This window comes from Equus przewalskii, chromosome 9 (genome assembly GCF_037783145.1).
Source record: "Equus przewalskii isolate Varuska chromosome 9, EquPr2, whole genome shotgun sequence".
NCBI classification, from domain to species: Eukaryota; Metazoa; Chordata; class Mammalia; order Perissodactyla; family Equidae; genus Equus; species Equus przewalskii.
Genome location: NC_091839.1, coordinates 56280143 through 56304688, shown reverse-complemented (window position 1 = coordinate 56304688; position 24546 = coordinate 56280143). Strand labels below are relative to the sequence as shown.

Here is a 24546-nt window from a genome sequence, read left to right as displayed (position 1 = left end):
ATTTTGGCCCAAGGGCACATTTATGGTGATGGTTTTTGTTAAGGATTCCCCTGAGTAAATCAGTAACTTCTTTCGACTCACTAATTATACAGGGATTTACAATCATAATTCCTACTGAAAACCTGTCTACACACAAAAGAATGTTGAGAGGCTCTGTGTGGTGTATGGATGGGGGATCAAAACTAATCTAGTATTAGAAGTCAGGGTAATAGTTACTGGGGCAGGGGGTGGGGGCACGACCAGGAGGAGGCAAGGTTCAGGGGGCTTTTGAGATACTGGTTGTGTTCTATTTCTCGATCTGGGTGAGGGTTACACTTGGAAAATTCACTCAGCTTACATACTTATGACTTGTGTACTTTTTCATACAAATATTGTATATACTTCAGTGAAAAATTAATTTAATGGAAAAAGAGGCTTATCTTCTAACTACCACAGCAATGCCGCTAAACCACAAGAAAACAGAGGCTGAGACTGGGCTCCGTTAAACTTCCTGACATTTAAAGCTTGACAGTTAAGGATGCATTTGCATATTTTTTGGAGCTTAAAGCTATCACAGGCACCCCACAAACTGATTTCATGCCCTAAGTAAATAATGACAGTTCATCATAAATTGTGCTAGTAAGCTAACAAGCCAAGGGCCTCGAAATCTGACTCGTCACAGGTGAACAGGCTGAATTTTTCATAAACACGATGGATGGCTCATAAACAAGTGAATCTAAGATTCTGAAATGATGCTCACCAAAGGACCCCTTCATTAAGTCTTTCCTTCTATAGTTTCAGATCTGAGGGGATTTAGTTATCTGATACCAAACATTTTACTTTCCTTGAAGCATGTGGTTTAGTCACACAACATTTAGAGAAGGAAGGTAATTTTGGGTAAAGGGGAATTTGTTAAAAAACTGAACCCATGAACTGATACATTTGAAAAGGCTGCTGAAGTGAGGGCACTTCCTCAGGGAGTGGGCGCTAAGGGCCTGCTGGGAGCTCAGACATCTATGAATGCAGCTGGACTTTGGAATTGGAAGACTCATATACAGAGCCTGATTCTTTTTTCCTAGATTCTATTTCATCAAGGTACATTATTCACAAGGCCATTAGGAGAGGGGGAAACTATCCTCAGGCAGTGTTATTTCAGGTTCTGAAAGCACTCTTTTATTTTCCTATGGACTGAGGTAATGGGCTTTTGCCTATAGTATGAATAAACAGCACGACTATAAAGTGGGAGCTTTTTAAAAAAGCAAACATAACAAATGTGCACATTCAAATGAATACTGCTGAAGTCATAACAATGGCCGTCTATATATTTATTAAAAAACATCTGTGTAATTATCTTTTAGAAATACTCTGAGTCACACAAGAAAAATCGGTCTTATCTTGTTTACTTGTTCTTAAACCAAAAAGAGAATTTCCAGCTGGATCCTCAGTCTTATTCTCCAGACATGGCTGCACATGAATGTTGGCTATTTATAGAAACCAAGTGGATATTCAGAAGATTAAATGTGAATGTGCCAACTTTGAGGTTATTCAGGCGATACAGGAACAGGTTAAATAATGTCATGAGGAAACACCGAGACAAATCCAGAATGTGGCACATTCTCTAAGACATCTGGCCTAAATTCTTCAAAAAGTCAGTGGCATGGGAAACAAAGATGGGGGCGGGGAGGGGGGGTCCTGTAGAAATTAAAAGAGACTTAAAGAGACGGAACAACCAAATATATTTATATGAACCTTGACTGGATCCTGATTAGAAAAAATCCATAAAAGTCATTCCTGAGATAATTGGGAAAATTTGGGCTATGGATTAGATATTATTATGGATGTATTGTTAATTTTCTTAGGTATGATGATGACAATTACATAGGAGAATGTCATTATAAAGAGATTCAGGCTTAAGTACATAGGAATGAAGGGTCATGTTATCTGCAACTTACTTTCAAGTGCTCAGAAAAAAAGATAAAGCAATTATGGCAAAATGTTAACAATTATTGAACCTAAGTGGAGGGTATATGGGTGTTATATGGGTATTCAATGAACTAGTCTACTTTTGTTGTCTGAACACTTTCATAATAAAAAGCTGGGCTCTGATATGGTATATGCCATAAGAAGATATACACAGTCAATATTATATAGCAATGGAAAATGATTAAAATACAGATACACTCATCAATAGCCAGCCCTGGTGGTCTAGTGGTTAAGATTTGTTGCTCTCACTGCCACAACCCGGGTTCATTTCCCGGTCAGTGAACCACACCACCCATCTGTCGGTTGTCATACTGTGGCAGTTGTGTGTGGCTGTGATTCTGAAAGCTACACCACTGGTAATTTAAATACCAGCAGGACCACCCATGGCGGACAGGTTTCAGCAGAGCTTCCAGACTTAAGACAGACTTGAAAGAAGGATTTGGCCACCCACCTCTGAAAAAATTGGCCGTAAAAACCCTGTGACTAGCAGTGGAACACCGGAAGGTGAGAGGATGACACAAAAAGACCGAGCAGGGTTCCACTCTGCTGTACACAGGCTCGCTAGGAGTCGGAATCAACTCCACGGCACTAACAACAAATACTCGCTAATATGGGTAATCTTAGAAACAACATAGAGAAAAAGGAGCAAGCCACAGAGAAGTTTGATAACATTTTATAAAGTTCAAAAACAAGCATAACTGAAATATTACAGGGATAGATACTATAGGGTTTAACTATAAAATAAGGGAATGAGAAAAACACACGACTCCAGAGAGGGGTCACAAGTGTGGAGGAGTCAGGGGGCTGGGACCAGGGTGGGCTACATGGGGTGCTGTAGCAGTGCTGGTAATGCTGAGGTCGTAAGTTGGGTGGTGGGTACGGGGGTTTGTTTTACGACCAGGCTTCATAATTCATATTTATATATACATATTCTGTATATATCAAATATTTCATAATAAAATTGATCAAAGAATATTTGGCTATTAAAAACCCTCCCTTGACTTCAGTACCTCTGCATGTTAGCACCTGTTCTGCTGGCAACGAATCCAACTTGAGCAAGTGACCAAAGCCTGTCGTCCTTGGTTAAATGATGGTGTTGGAACAGATGCTCTTTATGTTCCCTTTGAGGTTCTAAAATTCCTTGTTTTTGTTTATTAGCAATATACAAAGAAAAAGAAAAAAGATGTTCCCTCACCTCTTTGAGGATGCTGGCATTAGCTAGCTACTTAAAACAAAGATGTAAAAGCAAATTACATTCAATGGAATCTGAACAGCAAATTTAGTTGGAAATTACTCATTTCCCAAATAAGAATTTGATGGGTAATGCCCTTATTTTGTGTATGTGTACAAGAGCCTAATCCAGAGTGTCAGGCTCTGGAATAAATCTCCTAATGAACCTAAAATTGTGCCCTACACAGCAAAGACTTCTCTTACCCCAGTCCAGGGGCCTGGTGCACGAGCAGAAGCAAAACGAGCTCGGGTGCTTGTCATCAGCGGAATTCTCCCCACCCATCAAGACTCCCCTTGGAGATGTGTAAAAGTCCTAAAGACCTGGTCCCAAAGCTGACCAACCAAGTTCAATGAGCCCCAACTTTGAAGTAACATCCAAGGCAGCTTGCTTTCATCCTGACGGCAACAGAAATGAAGAGCCAGGAAAAAAAAAGTCCATTGCCAGGCCAGCCCATCATAAATTGTAAGCTATAACCAGTTTATAACTATCACCTATGAGACAAAGTTAAACTTCCTGCAAAGATAAGAAACATTATATAAGTGTAGCTCATTATGGTTCAATTCCAAGCCTGAGTCATGAAACCTTGCAGACAGTGAGATTAAAATATTATGGTAGGGGGCCGGCCCCGTGGCCAACTGGTTAAGTTCTCGGGCTCCGCTTTGGCGGCTCAGGGTTTCGCCAGTTAGAATCCTGGGCGTGGATATGGCACTGCTCATTAGGCCACGTTGAGGCGGTGTCCCACATACCACAACTAGGAAGGACCCACAACTAAAATATACAACTACGTACTTGGGGGAATTGGGGAGAAAAAGCAGGGAAAAAAAAAAGAAGATTGGCAACAGTTGTTAGCTCAGGTGCCAATCTTTAAAAAAATCTTTAAAAAAATATTATGGCAGACACCTATTTTCATTCTTTCCTTAGGAAAGTGATATTTCTCAACTTCAAGGAAAAAGATACATTGATTTCTCTGATGTGACAAAATTAAAGGCACTGAGAGATGATGACATTTCCTTTTGAAAAGATTCCTCCTTTTCTTCCCAGTCGCCAAGTCTAAAAGTGTCCGAGACTCAGACGGCTCCTTTGCTCTGGACTCTCACTCCCTTTGAGATCTCATCCAGCACGTGGGTTCAACACCTTCTCCAGGCAGGTGACTCCTAAGTTTCCACCTCCACCCTCACGACTGAACTCTGGTCTCACGTATCCCGTCACCTTCCCGACCCGTTACTTGAATGTGCAGGTGAGATTTTACTCTCCCTCTTAACCTGCTCCCCCAAGGTTTTCTCCATCCCAATAAATGCTGGAGTCCCAAACCCTGGACATTTCTCAGCCCCTCATACAACCTGTCAGCAAATGTTGTTGGTTCTACCTTCAAAATGTATCCAGAATCTGACCATTTTCCACCATTACTATCCCACTAAGCCACCAAAACCTCTTGCCTCTATAATTGCAATTGCCTCCTAACTGGTTTCTTTGCTTCCACCCTTACCTCCTTACAGTCTGTTTTCTTTTTAAATTTTTCCTTTGTTTGTTTTGCATGAAAAGATTCACCCTGAGCTAACATGTGTTGCCAATCTTCCTCTTTATTTTCCCCTCCCCAAAGCCCCAGTATATGGTTGTATATCCTAGTTGTAAGTCCTTCTAGTCCTTCTCTGGGAGCTGCCACCACAGCATGGTGATTGACAGAGGGTTGGTGTGGTTCCACGCCCGGGGAAGTGAACCCAGGCCGTTAAAGTGCTGAGCACCGAACTTTAACCACTAGGCAATCAGGGCTGGCTCATTACAGTCTGTTTTCTACATAGCCCTAGAGTGATCCTCCAATAATTTCCCATGCCACTTCAAGTAATCTAAAACCCCTTCCAACTCCTAAAAGGTCTGACATGAGCCCTCTCTCCCATCTCTGCCCTCCTAGCTCACTCTACTCCAGCTACCTTGACCTCCTACCTATTGCCCAAACATGCTCACAGGGTTTTGCAACCACTATACTTCCTGCCTGGGACACTCCCCCTGCCCCTCCTCCATGAGCTATCCCCAGGGCTGACTCTCTCACTTCCTGAACAAGTCTCTGCTTGAATGTCACCAGAGACTTTCCTGACCACTCTCTAAAACAGCACTCCCACTGTCCCTCTCTTTAATTTACGTTTCTGTTGTATTTACCATCTGACACATTACACATGTATAATGTGTAATGTGTCATGCGTAAACCATTAATAAAAACTTTTGAGCAGTCTCTGAATATATGAATATTTATAAACTACATATATAATCACTGAATAATAGTATGAATTTATTAGAAAACATACACCAAAATAAAATCTTAAAAGGAAGAGATTTAAAATAAAATATAAAGACGCTTCAGTGTTTTTTTCCCTGCATCTCCGCGGTCGTCTTGCACATCCAGCCTCAGGCTGTGCATTCTACTTCGGAGACCTCGATCTTCAGTTTTGCAGCCTGTACTTTCCATCCTAATTTCTCCCCTATCTGAGATACTCCCATTTCCTTCAAAATACTCCCGCAGTTTCCTGTGATTTGTGAAACCAATCTCCTAGGGGTTCTGGACAGCATTGTGTGAAAATGTTAAAGGAAGCAGCATGTGTGCTGGCCTCCATCCCACCTGAAATATCAGGGGCACATGCCTTGAATTACTTCCTTTGAATTACCCTGAAGTTATAATCTGTTACTCAGCTTTGAATGACTCAGGTTCCTCTGTGATAAGGAAATCTCTACATCAAATCTGCATTTTTTCCCTGCACTTCCTTCAAGAAATTGTTATTGTTTATAAGAGAGCTGAATCACAGTAACATAGATACAAAAAAGATCAGAATTTTATGTACCTTATTTTTATAAAAACCTTTTAGTCAATAATTACTTAACAGGACAACCAGTCAGAGATGGAACATCTTAAGTCCTCTTTCCAGTACTGTGCTCAAAAAAGCTTCATTAAAATTGTATTGGAAATAAAATACTTACGTGCCCCAGTGGACTTTAATGGAACAAGTCTTCTGCATTATACCAAACCCCTGCATTTCTTCAGTATCATCAAAGTAGGAATTTAGGAGTCCTAGCCCTTCTGGTTCAGTAAATAAGTCAATTTGACTAACTCTATAATCCTGAAAAACAGCAGCAACAACATATGTACGTATATAATAATCATTACACCATGTATTTAACTCTACAGCAAGCTCCTGGTTCTCTTCTTCAAATAGTTAAAATAAGCTTTAAATACAACCATACATTTCATAGAGCACCTGCCATTTTATCCTTCTCCTGTTTTCACCCATGACTTAATAATATGTGGTCTTTGGGGGGGCAGACACATTGCTTTAGTCACACATCTCAGTGTTACATTCAAGCAAAGAGCACCAGAAATGTATTTGATTAGAATTCTGGAGCATAGTTATTTCTCTCACCCTCACTGAAAAAAACTGCTCGGCTTTCCTTGGTGACAGGAGTGTCAGTTCCTTTGCTCTCCTGTGACCATCCAGTCCAGAGACTCGGTCTACAGAGGGGCTGTGCTTGGCGCCTTCCTCCGCTGCTGTTTTGTGCCCACAGTCCCCTGTGGTAACTCGCCTTGACTACGACTAAACCTCTAGGATGGTGGTTTCGTCTAAGTTGTAAAGGCAAAGGCACACGTTTACGGTGATTGACAGATCTCCACGCTTTGGTCGCTGTCCCACGCCCTGCATGTCCATGGTCCCTCAAACGCTCCTCCAAAGACTTGTGACTGAGTGCCTGAGTGCTAAGGGAAAGTTGACTGAGCCCCTTCTACGCTGCTGAGCTAGGTGACCTGAGGCACAGAAGGAACGATAACACTGGGTCAGTTCAAGGGAGGCTCTTCCAAACAGTGTCAAAGGGAACAAATTTAATGAACGAAAAAGGTGACCCCCTCGAATATGTTGTGACTTATGTTCAAGTCTCAAGAAACCATAAACACATCTGTAAAAACAAAAACATCATTCATAATGTATCAGGAGCCATAAAAGTGTTCCTACCCTTTAACATGACACCATTCAGAAAAATTGACCCCAGGCAAGTAAGTCAGAAAATTATAAATTATTAAATTCACAAAAATGTCCGTGCAGCATTATTTAAAAGAGTAGTAAAAAACTAGAAACCACCTGAAGTTCCACAGAAAGAAAGGTAAAATAAACAACAGCATGTCACATCAATGGAATAGGCTGCGCAGTTAAACCCCGAACCGTGTAATATCGTGAAAGCATTAAGTGCTTTAGGTCTGCCATTATCAGGAAGAACGGGAGGCCTCTTTCCCAGTGTGCTTCATGTCCCATACCCCACTTCCTGGATGCACCTGAATCCCCACCCCATAAGATTCTGGTCCCACCTCCAGGTGCAGATCATTAGCAGACGTTATCAATATGGGAGTGTGATCTTCAGGAAAATGGTATGGAGAGAGAAAAAGGATTGAGAACCACAGTTTTAAGCAAAAAAAAGGAAAACATTATATCGGTATCATGATTACAAATACAGAAAAAGCAGATTAGAATATGGCCAAGGAAGAGTAGAGAATTCAGCAAAATGACGGGAGGGTACTTCATCATAGGTGGGATTTGAAGGATGATATTTTTAAACATTGCTTTATTACCAATATTATGTGGGCAGTAAATAAAAACTGCAGGTAAATTATTCCACTAACCACGACATTTTTAAATGGGGTTATTCATGTCTTAGATAAGGTTTATCACATTATGTACTTAAAAACTACTAAGAGATAAATCATTTAGAATACCAATTATCATCTAAGTTATTCAAAAATGTTGACCTAGGAAACAGGTGTCATTTTCCTCTGCCAAAACTTGCTCCTCGTTCTTACTCATTCCCATTTTAGAACACTCCTTTTCTCCCTGTTGCACCCCAACGTCCATCTCTATTAGGGGTTTTAATTTTCCACTTGGAAGGTAGCTTCTACATTTTTAAAAGGTAAAGAATCATCAAATCCCAAGAGCCACAAAGAAACACTGATACAACTTCCTCGTCAATAAATAAGGAACCAAGAAATTTTCCCCAATCCATAAAGTGGCTTCAAATACCTAATTTTTTTAAACCCATATGAAACCTCAGAGTTGAACTACCAACTAAATTATTTTTGGATTATTTATTTTTCCAAAATAAAACTCGTGTTAGCCACTCAAGGTAATGAGAACTCACACAGCAACCAGAAAACTAAGTAAAAGAAAAATCTGTTCATACAGAACTCATCAAAACCAAGTTTAATATTAAGTAAAATATATTTGGAGATGGGAATGGGGGCCAGGAGTGAGAAATTTACCTTTAGGATATATTGGGAAAAAAATGGCCAACCAATTAGAATGTTTATTTTCTAATTCTTTTAAAGTGTACATATACAATTAAAGTATAGAAAATACAACCATAAAGCACCAAATATTTTTCCCAATCACTTATTTCATAAAATGAACGTTTCTCCAAAAAGAATCATTCCTGGCATTCAGTAAATATTTGCTGAATAAATTAAATTTTCCCTTATTAAAAGTGTACTAGTTTTAAACCTACCTGGACCACATGTCTGATGGAACCGATCACCACAGGCTGAGCAGACTCTGCCTTGTCGTTTCCTTCCAAAACATCCTCTATACCCCACAGACCAGAGAGTTCCAATTCTCCTTCTTCTAACGGGATGGAATGCCCTTCAAAATTTGGTTTCTCATATAAAATCCAACTAAGAATAAAACACAGCAAAACTATTAGCCAGTCTTAGTGAGAAAAGTTTTGATTACTCAAAAATTCTGGCTCAAAGCCACTATATATATTATAGATTAGTGACCAATTCTCTAGCAATTAAAATAGTATAAACTCCCCCTAAAACTAAAATTTTACTGGGCATAATTAAGCCTCTGATAGTTGAAGAACTCTAGCAGGATCTTAAAGAACTTTTGGCTATCAATATGAGTGTTATAGAGCTACTAATGTTTTATGGAACTGCCAGTTAGTGAAGACTTGAAAATGGTTAATACATCAGATAAATGGACTTTTCTGTAATTTTTTTTCTTATATGTATAGAAAACACTTCTCTTAGGAGGAGTTTAACTTGCATATTAGAGCCACATCAATGGATGTATTGATACAAAGGATGATACTCGTGTTACTGGAAAGCATGTTTTTCCAGTTTTATTGAGATACAATTGACACATAACATTGTATTAGTTTTAGGTGTACAACAGGATGATTTGATACTTGTATATATTGTGAAATGATCACCACAACACGTTTAGTTGACATCCATCACCTCACATAGTTACAAATTTTTTTCTTATGATGAGAACTTTCAAGACGTATCCTCTTAAGCGACTTTGAAATATACAATACAGCATTGTTAACTTTAGTCACCCAGAAGGCATTTTTAAAATATCCTTCCCAACAACATCAAACACTAAATAAAAACCTCATGTCAATATATACAGTGCTGCTCGTAAGCGCTTATGCTTTCAAGAGAGATGCCAACAAAAGTTGCAAAAGAAAGAAGCACTATTCTATTAAAAACAAAACTGTTACACAAAGCTTGTTTTTGGTGTAATTTCAGTCTTCAAATTTAAGAACAAAAGCTAATTCTATTTTTCTAATGAATATGTTGAGTATATAGAAAAGTATATTAAAATATCTAAAACCTAACAAGATGCCGCATATTGATCAAATTGAGAAGAAAAGCAAAGCTTACTAATTTTTTAAACCTTAAATGTCTACAGTCCTACCCTCTTTCTTTCAAGCAAGTTTATAAATAGGTAACAAAGTATTTATGCCCGGTAAGTGATTTTTTTACAACTGCTTTTCTTTATTCAACTTCCTGTGTATTTCCTCGAAGCAATTAAGCTGGTAGAATAATTTTTTCACCAGTTTCTTTACTTACTCAAAACCATCTGTTGTCGAAAAGTTGGAAAATAAATTTTAGGTTAGTCCTTCACTGAACTGTCATAAAAAATTTAGCAAAGATGTTTTTTCTTACAGAAGTTTTAAAATTCTATCCACATGACTAGCGCATGGCCTATCAACATTTCTAGTGCAATTCTTACCAACCTCACTGAAAATTCATAAACCAAAAGCATACTACGGACTCTGGTAGTCGTTAGTCCAAACCCATGTTATGTGGAGATATATGGGAAAAAGAAACCTGTACTGCTGCACTTTTCTGATTTTTCTAGCATAAACATGTGTCACTCCTATAATCAGAAACATGATTGAAAACCGTATTTCTTAGATATAAATTCCTTTTAATACTCACTGTGACTAGTATTTTCTGCCTTTCACATTGCTAAGGGCTTAATTTTAAATAAGTAGTAAACACCAAGAAGGTAATTTAAAAAGCGTAAAACACAGACCCTATAGGTCAGGGGCTCAAAGCGCCATTCTTACCATCCTCTGACGACTTTTACGAGGATGACGGGGGAGAGGCTCCAGGAGCTGCAATCCTGCACGTCACTGAAAACCTCGATGCACGCCTCAGAGACCTCGGGTTCACTAAATATCACCACCTGCGGGAAAACGAGAGGGGTGGCACGTGTCAGCACAGATTCCCAGACCAAATAAGATCTAGACTAGAAACAGAAAATAATCTTACCTTTCCAGGTCGGGGATTGATTTTATTTTGGACACTTCCTCTGAGTGTCTGTAACAAGATGAACAAAAACACAACAAATAATTACCCTTGTGGAACAGCCCTCTTTTCTCCTCCGTGATCCTTTAAAATGGCATTGCCTCAGAATTTATCAACTTTGAAACATGTCCGCTTGATCTATGCCAAAGATGTATGAAAGCTCTCTTTGAGTCTATACTATTAAGAGCTTTTTTTCCTCTAACTGAATTTGCCATTTCAATTTCTCCTCATTTAAATGTCTGGGATATTTCTATCCACCTAGAAACTCCAGGGCCCAAGAGTCAGACATATGTTTTACATCAGTTCACAGAACAAGAACTCAACTAAGAGATTATCATTCAATCTCAGTATAATCTCAATAAATAGAGAAATTAGAATGTATTAATCACTTATCTAGAATGAACTGAATCAATTTTATGTGTTCATGGACACATCTTATCTGAATCTATCAATATGTTTTTTCACAGTAACATCTACCATCACATAACAATGACTAGTCTAAATAAAAAAGTGCATAAGGTATATTTCAGAATGTACACTGCAAATGGTTTATTTAATCACTCCCTTTTTGATGGACAAAATACGTTTTTATATGGCTCCAAGACTAACCATTTTCAAGACCATCTGACAAGACCAGTAAAACCAGAAATGCATGAGATAATAAAAATAGTAATTATCCATGTAAAAATACTGTAAAACATCACTACTTTTAATGGTGACCAGGATGCCTATTCCAAGAACTGCCTTTGATCTGATGGCTCCTAAATCATACCAGATTGGAACATGCCGAAAGACCACAGACGGCCTTGGGGAGCATTATTAGAAACCAAAATGGTATATACTTATTTGTATACACACATTACGAGTAGATAAGCTGAAGAAAAAGCCTGACATTTAAAACAAAATGCAGTATAGTCAACAAAGTCCAAGACCTAAAGAAAATAAAAAAAAATTTTTTATAATCATAAAAAGGCCTAAAGAAAGTATAAAGCACTTTGTTTCTCCTTTTCACTCCACTTGGCTCGGTTTTTCAAGGGATTCCACTGGGAAATTGTATACGCTGTTGTCAGACTCATCACATTGTTGTCAAATAAGAGAAGCGCTCTAAGAATGATTAAAAAGAGAATAAGACCGTAATGAATGGGAAGCGGACCAGTGGAAATTTTGTGCTTGAGAGAAATACTTAAAAATCTTATGATTTCTGAGTACTACAGGCCAATTCCATTTTGTTTATATACAGCAGTGGTTCTCAAAGCGTGGTCCAGAAGCCCATGAAGGGTCTCCAAGACCCTTTCAGGGAGTCTATGAGGTCAAAACTATTTTCACAATAAGAAGAGGTTATTTGCCTTTTTCACTGTCCTTCTCTCACAAGTGTAGAGTGGAATTTTCCAGAGAGTCCATGACATGTGATGATATTATTGCTCTGATGGCTAAGGGAATATGCACTTGTGTATTGTTTTAAATTTTCTCAGTGTTAATTTCTAACATAACACATTCCAATAGGCATAACCCATATGAACAAAAGCTCTTTGGGGTCCTCAAGGATTTTTAAATATAAAAGTGTCCTCAAACCAAAAAGTTTGAAAACTTTTTAAAAGAGCGATCTGAGCCTCAACTGGAAACCCAACTATACATTTTGAAAGAGCTTCCAAAATGACATCTTATGACAGGCTTGTAGCAAAAGTCAATACAACGAATTAAAACACACTGCAATGCTTTGTACAAATGAGGAAGGGTGCAGAGATTTTCTGCCTGGATAAACCATGTTGGATGATGGTTTACACCTGCCAGATAGTCTGGTTCATGGAGTGGTCAGTAGGAATAGAGAGGCCTACTCCTGTTTCTGGGCTTAGCTGAGCTGACCTCTAAGCTTATATTCTGCCTTCCTCTTTCATTGTCCTCCCTCAACTTGAGTATCAAGCTTGGTAACAGAAAGGCACAAATTCACATTAAAAACCAAGTCAAGAAAACAACTTCTAGCAGTCAGATAAAAGAAGATGGAGAAATCATAATTGTTTCTCAAATCACATTTTGCTGACCTCTCCACAATATTAAAGGAAAGATCCAATGGAGACCAGAATTCTTTACTCCCCAACAGCTCTGCAGGGAAAAATATTTCCCTGATGAACACTAATTCCAAATTAAGAGAAAATACTTTCTCAACTGCATGAGATAAACATTTATTGCTACTTAGAGGAAAAAAGAGCAAATCTCACAGCACAAGAGAAGGAATAAGATTCCTTGGCGGGGCTTTTCCAAATAAAGGAAACTGCTTCCCCATTCCTCAAAGTTCTAAGCATCCCAAGCCTTGGGCATTTTTATGCAGAACTAGGTAAGAAAACATATCTTGTCTGTCTCTGAACTCTCAAGGCACCTTATCTATACCTTTCATAAAACAACATATAAATTCACAAGTACTTTAAAATATGTGTAGCTTGTTTTGCCTGCTAGACTACAAATGACCCAAGAACAGAATCTTAGTACCTTTTTTCTCGGGCCCTAACAGTCCCTTGCACATAGTAGGTTTTCAAATATGTGATGAGTGAAAACTATTTTACACGAGCATAACCATTTTTAAAAGAATAACATGAATTGCTCATCATGCCTTTCTCCTCTGACTTTAAAACACCCCAAATAAGTGATGATATGTTGCTACTTACAGTTGCATCTGATAATGACATTCCAGAAAAAGAAATGTTTGGGTCAAACAGGCTGGATTTGAAAAGACCCATGAAGTCTGTGTCATTGTTTCCATAGGTCGGCAAGTTCGATTTAAGAACACTTTCAATGTGATTAGTCTTTTCCATATCATCATTGTTCTTCAGTTTTGAAAATTCAGAAAATTTAGTTTCTGGTAGCTGAAGGTTACTTCGTGAATCCAGATCTTTTTTGGTTTCCTCTTTTTGCAGGTATTTTTCCATGTAGCTTGGACTTTTCAAACCCGAATGAGATGTATTTGACGAGTTGAAATTGAAGACCTTTAAGTTGTTGGGTGGAAGGTTTGGCTGATCTTTGTCTGAACCACAGGGCGGGGCACCCTCGGCCACAGGCTCTAACACGGAAGACCGAGAAAGAGAACTGCTCTGAGAAGTGCTGAACGCTGTGGTCATAGTATTGACTGATGTTACAGAGGGAGAAAAGATTTTGTCTTGTGGTAAAGAAGATAACATGCTTGAGAAAAGTGCACTTTTTTCTAGCCTAGATCTCTTAACTCCACCATTTGTGACATCCTTGCTCTCTTTGTCATTTACCTCTGGAGTGGCCAGAGGTTCATCTTTCCCATTCGTGTGAGTATGCAAGGACTTGAAGAGGACACTCTGTTCAGCCGACGTACGTTTGGGCCTCAGTTTGGATTTGGGGTCAAGGTTCTGCATCAACTGTAAAGCCGGTGACATTTCTGGCTGGCTTTCCTTTTTCTTCCCCAAACCAAAGGTAAATACATTGGGGTCAAACACCTTTTCTAAATTGTCCTCGTGAATAGGAGGCATAGCAAAGTGAGGGGCAGGAGAGTTGGGCACCCTGGCCTTCTTTTTCTTCTGGGGCATACAAACTGTGCTGTCCATCTTTTTTATGATTTCAGTGAATTTCTCCATATCAGAAGAAGAATCAAATACACTATCATCGCTACCAGCAGAAATGTTCAAAAGGCTGGCAGGGCTGTCCTGGCCATTTACAACATTTTGATCTGGTCTTTGAGGGGTTTCTAAATGATTCCTGCTGCCGGGGGAGTTGGTGGGGCTGGATTCAGCCTTCAGGGGTTTTCTGTCGCCCTGACCTTGAGCCTGGATAGGCAGAGTTTTCTCGGATTCTGGCGGCATGACTTCTGGGCCAGATTTGGCTACATGTTCCTCTTTGCAGTTAACGTGTGTGGGTGCTGTGCTCTTATTGCCTGGTTCTTCCTCTTTCTGGGGAGCACAGCTTGCAACGGAAACCACTTCAAGTTCATTATTGTGACAACTTGGCAACTGCACTTCTCTAACTTCAGAGCCATCTGAGGTGATCTGGGAGCTGACATCCTGGGTGCTCTCCACAGGGAGCACGAAGGGCTTATCCTGGACAAGGACCTTGGATGGACATTCATTTCCCACAGTTTCTGGGCTGTGCTCTGTAGACAAAGGAAGGCTTGATTCTCCTCCTCCTCCTTCTCCTGCAAGTTCAGAGTAGGGCGTTTTCTCATTATTCTGATGAGACACAGGCAAAATACTCCCATTATGGTTTTCTGACACTTTTAGATCAGTGCATGGAAAATTGCTTATGGGAGCTGGAGCACAGGCATCTTTGGGAACATCCACAGGAATGGGTGCAGGCAGTGAAAGAGAAGCCCCATTAGATGACTCAGCTGGGGGCTGTGAGTCAGAAAATGTATCCTGTAGCTTTGGTGTGGCTGTTGGAGGTGAATCTTTGGTATCAAGAATGGCGGGGATGTCTTGTGCTGTATCAGTCATATTTTCAAGTACAAGTCTTTGGCTGTCGGCAGCCTTTGCCTGATCCTCTCCTAAGAGCTTGTGGTCCTTATCAGGAATCAGAGCAGTAACCACTGGTTCAGAAGGGCAGCCAGCATCTGTTTGCACATCAGCTTTATCATCTTGGCTAAGCTGAGAACCAAGAGGCAGACCCTCGGCGGGCTCGCCTTCCATTCCTCTTACACTGGGACTCTCGGTTGACGGCAGGATCTCCTCTTCATGGAGAGTAACTTTGGTTTCTGCAGAGGTTTCCTTCACCAGCACCCCATTCTGGTGACTATTTGGTACGACTTTCTTTTCAACTTGCTCCATTTCCTTGGGTTTTTTGGCTAAATTCAGCTTTGCTCTCCCAACAAATGTTTTATTAGAGGCAGCAGTGTTCCTGGTGCCTCGAATGTCAGCGTGTCTTGGGCTACTGTTCACCCGTTTGTTTTCGAATAAGGAGATTTTAGAGGCAGTGTTTCCTTTATGAACTGGCTGGCTAAATGGATTATGCTCATTTCCCAAACTGTCAAGATTCTTAGCGGTTTTAAGATTTAGTTCCACATGTTTGGGCTTGGCAGGGCTGCAAGAATAAAGCAATAAGATAAAGTTATTGACCTAGTTTTTTAAAAAGTGAATGTACCAATTTAAAATAGAACTATGAAGAACCAACATCTTTCTGGTATATAACAATTGTTTTTTTATGAAACGATTTTTAAACAATTCTAAATACACCATCAACTATTTTTAATGGATGTTTTGCTTCTGTACGAAGGATGAGAAAATCATGTAGCTAAGAAAGTCTAGAGGTGGGAGGGTAACAAGCTTGTCAAGTACATACAGTATGTAAGCTTAGTGCTTAGCATTTGAGTTGGGAGACATCTTAGGGCCTGAAGAACATTAGAACAAATTTGAATATTTAATGCACTTCCATTCTTTAAACATGTAAATGATTGCCCCAAACATCAATTGTGTATTTTTTATTTTATCATAAACTTTTTTTTTTTTTTGCTTGAGGAAGATTAGCCCTGAGCTAACATCTGTGCCAATCTTCCTCTATTTTTTTTTTTTTTTTGTATGTGAGTCACCACCATAGCATGGCTGACCAGCAGTGTAAGTCCACACCTGGGATCCAAACCCGCAAACCCCAGGACACCAAAGTGGAGTGTGCTGAACTTAACCTCTATGCCATGGGGCTGGCCCCCATCATAACTTTTTCTTACATTATTTCAAAAGCCTAGATTATAAAAAATATTTATCTATTATTTACCTCTTTGGATATTTTATTCCCTTCATCCTTTCCCCATAAAATTTTTCTCTGATTATATAAGTGTGTACACTATAGGACATTTGGAAAATATAAAAATAAAAAATCACTCATAATCCCATCACTCAAACAGTATCCCTGATAACATTTTAGTATACTTCTAGTCTTTTTGTATGCCTAGTGAAATATTTTTAGTAGAACTGAGATTCTGTTCATAGAGTTTGCTATCTTGCCTTTAAAAAAAGATTACTTAACCTTATATTTAACATTTTTAACATATTTCAATACTAAAACATTTATTTGAGAAGTTTTCATAATGTCTGCATAAAAGTCCATCATATGGATGTACCATAATTTGTTAATCAATTACTCAATTGGTTTTATCACCATTTTGGGTGCAAAGAGAGTCTCCCCTGTCTCTCTCACATTTCTTGGGTACAATTGCCCCCTAATGGAAATTGTAAGTCTCTGGATGTACACACTGTTTTCTTTCTGAGAAATAAAATGTTCTCTGTTTGGCATTAGCTGACTCTGGTCCTGGCTCTTACACCAATTATCTGTGTGAACTTGGTCAAGTTACTTTAACTCTCTGGACTCTACCTTCTCTATCTATAAAAAACAAAAACAAAACTAGACAGTTTAGAGCAGAGTTGGTCCCCCTCCCCCTAAGTTAAGGTTGAAGGAATCCTTGGAGTTCTCTCCAAGGGCTGCAGTTGGGGACAGCAGAGACTGAGGGATGGGGCTGTGGGCCAGCCACCCTCCTTTCAACCAGAATCGCTCCTACTTCTGTTTTATACATCACTTCTATACAAGCTTTCCTAGAAGAACAGACTCCACAGCTAAAAGCAAAAACAAAAATGTCTAAACCATTGGTCTAATGCTTTATAAAATGGAAGAGATAACAACCACTAACATTGACTGATTGCCAAGGACTTAAGAAACACTTTCTCTGGCTGGCCTAATGTATAGTTCTACACATTCTCTTTTAAGATGAGGAAGTTGAGGCCTAGAGAAGCTAAGTGATTTGCCTGAAGTCACACAGCTAGGAAGAGACAGAGCCATCATTTGAAGCCAGGTGTTCTGGTTTCAGATGCCATGCTCCCGACCACTCCACTATTCTGCTTCCCCAGGAAGGGTCAGGTTAGACTCGCCTCAGTGACCTCCGTTGCTTCTTTCCAGCTTTATGATTCAAAGAGTCAATGAATTATCATGAGATCAATAAGATAAAGTAATCATCCTTTGGAGGCCACCTTAATAATGAGAACACAAAGTGGAGAAGCATGGACATTGGGTGCTTCTCCCGCATGGCCCCGCTGCCCTTAGAGAAGGTTGGGCCTAGGGGCCGGCCCGGTGGCGCAGTGGTTAAGTGCACACATTCCGTTTCGGTGGCCCAGGCTTCGCCGGTTTGGATCCTGGGTGTGGACATGGCACTGCTTGGCAAAAGCCATGCAGTGGTAGGCGTCCCACATAAAGTAGAGGAAGATGGGCATGATGTTAGCTCAGGGCCAGCCTTCCTCAGCAAAAAGAAGAGGATTGGCAGCAGTTAGCTCAGGGCTAATCTTCCTCAAAAAAAAAAAAGAGAAGGTTAGGCCTGTGGAGACTTTTGAGGGAACAGGCAGTCTGACTTTGGGTGAGACAACTTATCCTTCTGGATAAAATGAGAAGACTTAAATTTAAAAGCAAAATTAACTTATAAGCACTTCCTTAAAGATTAAATTCTAAAACCAGTGAGATGATTAGAAATAGAGAGCTTACAAATGCCATCAGTTAATGGTATGCCAGGAATATACGTTTAAGAAATTCTCACTAATCAGCTCAAGGAACAGTCAGACATCAAGGTATATCTTAAAATGTAAATGGAATATGCTCCAGGTTAGCCAACAAGCTACCTTAAGGACAGGAACACACGTCTGCACATTAAAGATGTACATCAAGATCAAAATACGTTTTACAACCTAACTTTCTGTGCTATTAAGTTCTGCTACCCAGAGTCACTACAATTAACCCAGTTCAAAATAATTAAAAGGAAGGCTCCTATAATTCATGTTGTAATGCCTTCATTACAGTGTGAGAGGAGAAAATAATCTGGAGCCTAAAAAGCCATGGCTATAATATGAGAGGAAAATTCTCCTTATCCTAAACATACCATTTTAAGAATCTCAACATTCAATACTCGGGAGAGAACCGAAGACAATTTTTCCAACAGCATCAAGAAGTATGCTGCTTCATCATCATCATTTTTCAGAGAACATAAAATAGTTTTAACTCTAAAACTTCAGACTCAAATTGTTTTTAAAAATAACCTGAGTAACATATTAACTTGAAATCCAACCAGAGGAAAAATTACAGGGTCTGAAAAAATCCATCAGTCAGACAGACACGAGTGAAAGGACTAGAAAGAATTATTAATTTTCCATTTCAATCGTTGCCAAGTCACCAAGTGCAAGGCCTTGCAGAAACAAAATTAAATAAACTCAGTGTCTAGCAAAGGAAAAATTTTAGGTGGAAAATAATCAGTACTGAGAAAAAGGCATTTGATTTGTTCCTATTACAGGAAGCAGCGCATGAAGAAGCGTTTCATTGTGAGATCCTCTCCCCAAGGTTTGTTTACCCTACTCCTTAACAGTGTAACATTTCTGGTTTTTCCACCCTGTCTTTCGATTGGAAGACCAGGCAAGCATCCTTAATCAGGTACACTGCAATGCTTCTCTCCGCTCACACGGAGGAGGTCTGAATGTTCACACTGGCCTTCTACAAATAATGGGCATCATTCACTCAGGTAATTTCTCCAACGCTGCCGTTACAAAGTAAACAGCTGACTCTATCAAAGATCTCCAGGTTGGCAGCTGGTCAGGTAGCTCAAGTTATTCATTAAACAGATTTTCCTCTCCAGTGTTGACCAAGCAGACCTCCTACCCTAAAGCTTACTTATCCAAGAATTCACATAGAATGAAACCATGCGGTTTACCAATGATAACGTTGCAACATTACCAAGTCTTTTAAGAAATGTGTGAATATAGAAAAAACTTAAGCAGTTTATTTATTTTTCACATGCGCTGACTGGGAGACGAGGAGTGAGAGTGGGGCCTGGGGGAGGATCTTAAGAGTTTTACAGAGTGCCCCCTCCCCCACCATTCTGAAGACCTGTACAAGTCACATTTATCATCAAGGCACAATTCCTCCTTTGCACGGCCCTGGTCCTTATGGGTGGTAACATCCATTGGGCAGTTTAATCAGATATCACCTCATATTATTACTTCTCTGCACCTTGTGTGCCAGACTGGGCCATAAACCTTTCAAGGGCAATATACTGAGTCATAGCTGTGATTTTTTTCCCATAGTTCCTAGCCCAACACTATGCACAGTAGGTACTCAGTAAACATTTGAAAGATCAGTCAACTTAACAATAAGGAGTCACAGGCTGTTGTTGAACTTGATCTTTCTAATGTGTCCTTTTCACTTAGCAAATAGTCTCCCAGTAAGAACACTGATCTTTCTTCATTTCAGTCTCAAAATTATTTTTCAACCTGGGGGCAAAAATATCACCAGACCCCCTAACATTATAAAGGGGAAGAAGCAACCAAGATACCTGTATTAGAGAATTTTTTTTTAAGCTGTAGGCCAATAATGCACTAAGTCCCATAAAACTTTCTGTGAATTCTCTTAAACTCACACGTGTCAAAGAGACTGGGTCATACTGATCATATCAGTGTTTGCTCCCTGTTTTCAAATTCACTGCCTCTGTGTTTTAGGAATGTCCTATCCAGGAATGCCAGTGTACATTTTGCATAAAGAATAGAATTCACTCCTGTCAAGCCATGCAGTCTTCCCTCTGTTATTTACCTAAACGTGGAGCATCAAGAGAGATCTCACTTTTACACCGACTGAACTTAAACCTTCTATTAAAAACAGAAATTAACAACCAACTAAGCTCCTGAATGTGTCATCATTTTAAACCTCAACTGTGTTCACCTGCCAGCCTCTTATCTTAATTTCAGCGCGGAGGAGAACGTCCAGTGCACAAGGAATCCTTGCACAGATGCAAAGACCCGGAGCCCCTCGGAGCGGCCGCCCAGCACGTCTGCGGACAGCAGCTCAGCCCGGCCTGATTCGGCATTGACTTACAGGGTCACTTTAGTGGTCACTGTCGACCGGCCGGCACCGAGATGGTTCCTGGGCTTGGAGCCGTCGGGGTCCGAACCTCCGGCCAATCTGCTCAGCTCTCGGCTTCGACTTCCTTCCCCCCGGCCGTCGAAGTGGTTGAGGAGCGGGCCCCTCTTGTGCTCGGCCTTGATCTCCGGCAGCAGAGAGCTGCTCTTGACCGTGAGCTCGCGGGGGACGACCCGGGCCGCCTCCTCCCCGCTCTCCCCGGGGGCGCCCTTGGCGGCCGGGCCGGGCTCGGGCGCGGGCACCCTCTTGGGTGGAGACTCCTTGGCGAAAGGTCGCGAGCCGCCGGCGGGCGGGGTGGGCGCGGGCTCGGGGACGCGGCTCCTGCCCCTCCTCTTGGTGGGGGACGAGGCCGGCGGCGGCTGTCTGCTCCGGTCCGACTCCCCTCGCGGCTGCCCTTTGGGGCCGGGGCCGGGCTTGGACTCCGGGCTCGCAGCGGCGGCAACGCCCCCGTCGGGGGCCGCCCGCGGAGATTTCACTTTCTTTTCCGCGGCGACGTTCTCGGCGGCCGCGTGTGGCGCCACCTCGTCGTCGAACACCGCGTTGTCCCTCGCCGTGCAGTGGGGCAGCGCCGTGTCTGCGCCCGGGGAGTCGGTGGACCTCTGCGACCTCCTCCGCCTCCCCGACCGGCGGCCGCCTGACCTCCTCTCCATGTCGTCGGAGTCGCTGCAATCCTCTGCCCCGGGAGCACCCACGGCCGCCTCGTCCTCCTGCACCACCTCAGTCTTCCTCAAGTAGATGTCCAACTTTAACACTTTGGAGGGGTGGACGCGCTCGCCGGGCCGGCGGTCTCGCCCCTGGGGCCCGGCTGGACCGTTTGCCTGCGCCGCGCTCGCCCAGTCCTCTGCGCCCTCGGCGGGAGGGTCCCCTGGCGGAGCAGATGCGTCCTCGGGGGGCTGGCTGCGCGCGCCCTGGGGCTCCAGAGGGCCTCCTTCGGCACACACGCGGGGGGCTTGTCCCGACCCCGGCACCCCCCTCGCAGCCTGGGCTGCCTCCTGTTCGCAGCCAGCGCCTGGCGGAGCGTCCTCCCCCGGACTGCGGGCGAGCGTCTCTGCGCTCTCTTGCCTGGAGGAATTCTCTAGTGAGGAATGCAGCTGCTTGGCAGCGGTGGTGGCATCTGGGAGAGTCTCTCCCTCTGCCTCCAGAGGTTCTAATTGGGGTGAATCACTCTCGGGGCACTGAGACACAGCCGCTGCCGCTGCATGGCTGCTCGAGCGGGGGCACAGCGCGGCGTCAGGGGGGGCGGCCGGCTCGCCCTCCGACCCCTGGGGCTTCTCCCGGGGGAAGCTCTCCGCGCGTGTGTCTGTCTGCTCCGGTTGGCTGCCCTGAGATTTACTCTTCTCGTTCTCTCTTTCCGGGAGTTTGCAAGCGGTTACATCCTTGGGAGAGACTGATCCGGCATTGGAGCTGGTGGGACTCTCTAACCCGTTTCTGGTGCTCCTTCTCCTTCCTGCCGTGAACAGGTTGCCAAGTTTCCCCAAAACTGGCTTCCTTTTGTTCTCTTCTGGTGGTTGTGCTCTGGACTGAAAAATAAAAGGGGACGGGGAGAGAAAATATGAGGACCCAGTTTTTTTCCTCTTAGCAGTAAGTAGGAACTTCAAGCCAAAATGATAATAGGCCAGAGGTTGTGATTGAAAATGAGAGCTGTGTTTTTGTGACATTCCTTCCTACAAAATACACTCTGATTTTACCTTTTGAATTTTTCTCAAACACCATCTATGTTTGGTGCTACTTAGAATAACATTTCCTTTGACTATAATTTAGGAAGAAAATGATAAAGGAAAATTCAGAGGGTCGAAATAACCACTTATACAAAATAAACAATTCCCAGGTCTCTCTAGCCTTTCCTTTTTACCTCCTTCCTCTATAAAGACGCAATTTCAAAACAGCCATGCGTGGCTATAGGGCAGCAGTAAACACACTAAAGTATTTAAGGCGAATTTTTTCTGAAATAGCGCCCTTTCTTTTTGTAGGAGGAAAGGAGGACGAGGAAAAAAACAGTCTTTTCTAGAACAATGAGAAGCCACCTGGGTTCAACAGAATTGCACGGGAAAACCTTCAGGCAAGGAGGAACAGAGCACCTGGGCCCCGCCCCTGGCCCGCCCCCGGCTCGCGGCGGGCGGGGCCTGCGCTCCTCCAATGAGAGGAGCTCGCGGGCATTCAAACGCCCGCGCGTCCCCGCCGAGCGCCTGCGGCCGCTCCCGCGCGCACCCGAGGGGCTTTCCCCGCGGGGGCCCCTAGGAGGGCGACGGAGGGGGGCGGGCGGGGAAGGAGGGCCACCGCCCTCGCACATCCCCCCCATCCGGCCGGAGAGGCGCGGGCGGACGCAAGCACGCGGGGCTCTGCCCGGGGCCAGTCCCTCTCCACCAGGCTGGGCTCCGGGCGCGCACAGGCGGGAGTCCCGGGAACCACCCACCGTGGGCGGGGGCCCGGGCCGCCTGCGGTGATCCGCCTGGGCCCCGGGTAGGGGAAAGGCCTGCGCCTCTCCCAGCCTGGAGCAAAACGGCCGGCACCTGGAGCCCGCGCCGGAAGCCAGGAGGGCGCTCAGAACAAATCAGTCACAACAAACCCGCCCATGGGCGCCGGGCGGTGGAGTGAGGCCCGGGGCCCGCATGACACGGGGAGGCCGGCCTGGGGAAGGAGGGAGCGCGAGCGAGCCCAGCCTGGGCTGCTAGAGGAGGGATGCGTATTCTGGGTAACGACCCCACTGAACCTAAGCCCACACGTGTGGCTACAGGAACTCAAGAATTAACTCTTCTACTTAAAACCCAGGAGAGCTGGCTTGAGCCCCTGTGCAGCAGAAAAGAGCCCCTCTTTCTTGGAAGGTGATCATTCAGGACATTTTTACAATATTAAGTGTTTACAGGGAAGGTCCTGAATCACTCTTTAAAGCAGCCCCATTTCAGTTGAGTTATATGCAGCCAGTTGTCTGGTGACGGTGGGAAATAGGAAAGACTGTAAGATAAAGCATGGAATTAACAGGGTCAGCAGGCAGTGATTGAGACTGTCCTGGCACTGTAACATCATGTAATTCTGCGACAGCCTAGTGAGGTAAATGCTGTTTACCTCAGGAGAAAGAAATGAGGAAAGCGAAGCTCAGACGGCAAAGAGACTTAACGTGTGTGTTGGCAGTAGGTAGGGGCAATGAAGTCAGGATTCAAACTCAGCTCCTCAGCTTCCAACTCGTCCTCCGACTCCACCCCAGGAACCCCTTTGTAGAGGATATGGAGGTGCGGGGGGGTCCCCCTGAGCCAGAGTCAGCCCAGAGGAATAGATTCCAAGCCACACACCCACAGAATCAGCTCCTGCTCATGAAGCAGCTTTACTGACAAAATCCAGAGGTGATTCTTCTAGTTTGAGAAGCACCTAGTGGGAGATGTGGAACCAGCCAGTTGCCGGATGAAGAAATGGCCCAGCACTGCAGCTGCTGGGAACTTTGGTAACTGAGTCAGTATGCTTCTAAAATCTAACCAGGTTTTGATTAATTCAATTCTTCAATGGTTATATAAATAATATAGGAAGAATTCACAGTGTAATTTAAGAAAAAAATAGATTATTCAAACTTTCTAAGGAGTATATTTGGACTCTTTTACTAAGAGTCAATGGTATTACATGATTTTTTATCATATTAATTCATGCTTACTGAGCCCTTTTTATATGCTAGACACTTGCTAAGTGATTTACATAGATTCTCATCAGAGACAGCCCTTAAGGTAGGTAGTGGTTTTATGCCCATTTGCCAAGGTTACTTATCCCTGCCCAGGTCCCACAGCCAGTAGTCTTTCTAACTCTGGAGATGGAGTTCTTTGTCTCTGTTGCCTGGACAGGCCTTCAAACATATCCTGAAGTAGCC

General features: G+C 42.6%; 2 protein-coding genes across 3 annotated transcripts in view; one reads left to right on the top strand and one right to left on the bottom strand.

Annotated features, from left to right (window-relative positions):
- The window catches only part of RTN4IP1 (reticulon 4 interacting protein 1), a 150373-nt gene extending 130040 nt beyond the window's left edge, over positions 1-20333 (top strand). The window contains exons 9-10 of the mRNA XM_070559176.1: positions 19081-19127; positions 20279-20333. Of these exons, the coding sequence (XP_070415277.1) occupies positions 19081-19127; positions 20279-20318 (87 nt within the window). The 3' untranslated portion in view covers positions 20319-20333. The remainder of the gene's footprint in view (positions 1-19080; positions 19128-20278) is intronic.
- Positions 1-24546, bottom strand: part of CRYBG1 (crystallin beta-gamma domain containing 1) — a 190891-nt gene that overhangs the window by 29978 nt on the left and 136367 nt on the right. For both annotated transcript variants that reach the window (XM_070559172.1, XM_070559173.1), the window contains 6 exons: positions 20652-22216; positions 13475-15842; positions 10779-10826; positions 10574-10692; positions 8720-8885; positions 6161-6300 (listed from right to left, as the gene is read on the bottom strand). In XM_070559172.1, coding sequence (XP_070415273.1) covers positions 6161-6300; positions 8720-8885; positions 10574-10692; positions 10779-10826; positions 13475-15842; positions 20652-22216 — 4406 coding nt within the window. The remainder of the gene's footprint in view (positions 1-6160; positions 6301-8719; positions 8886-10573; positions 10693-10778; positions 10827-13474; positions 15843-20651; positions 22217-24546) is intronic.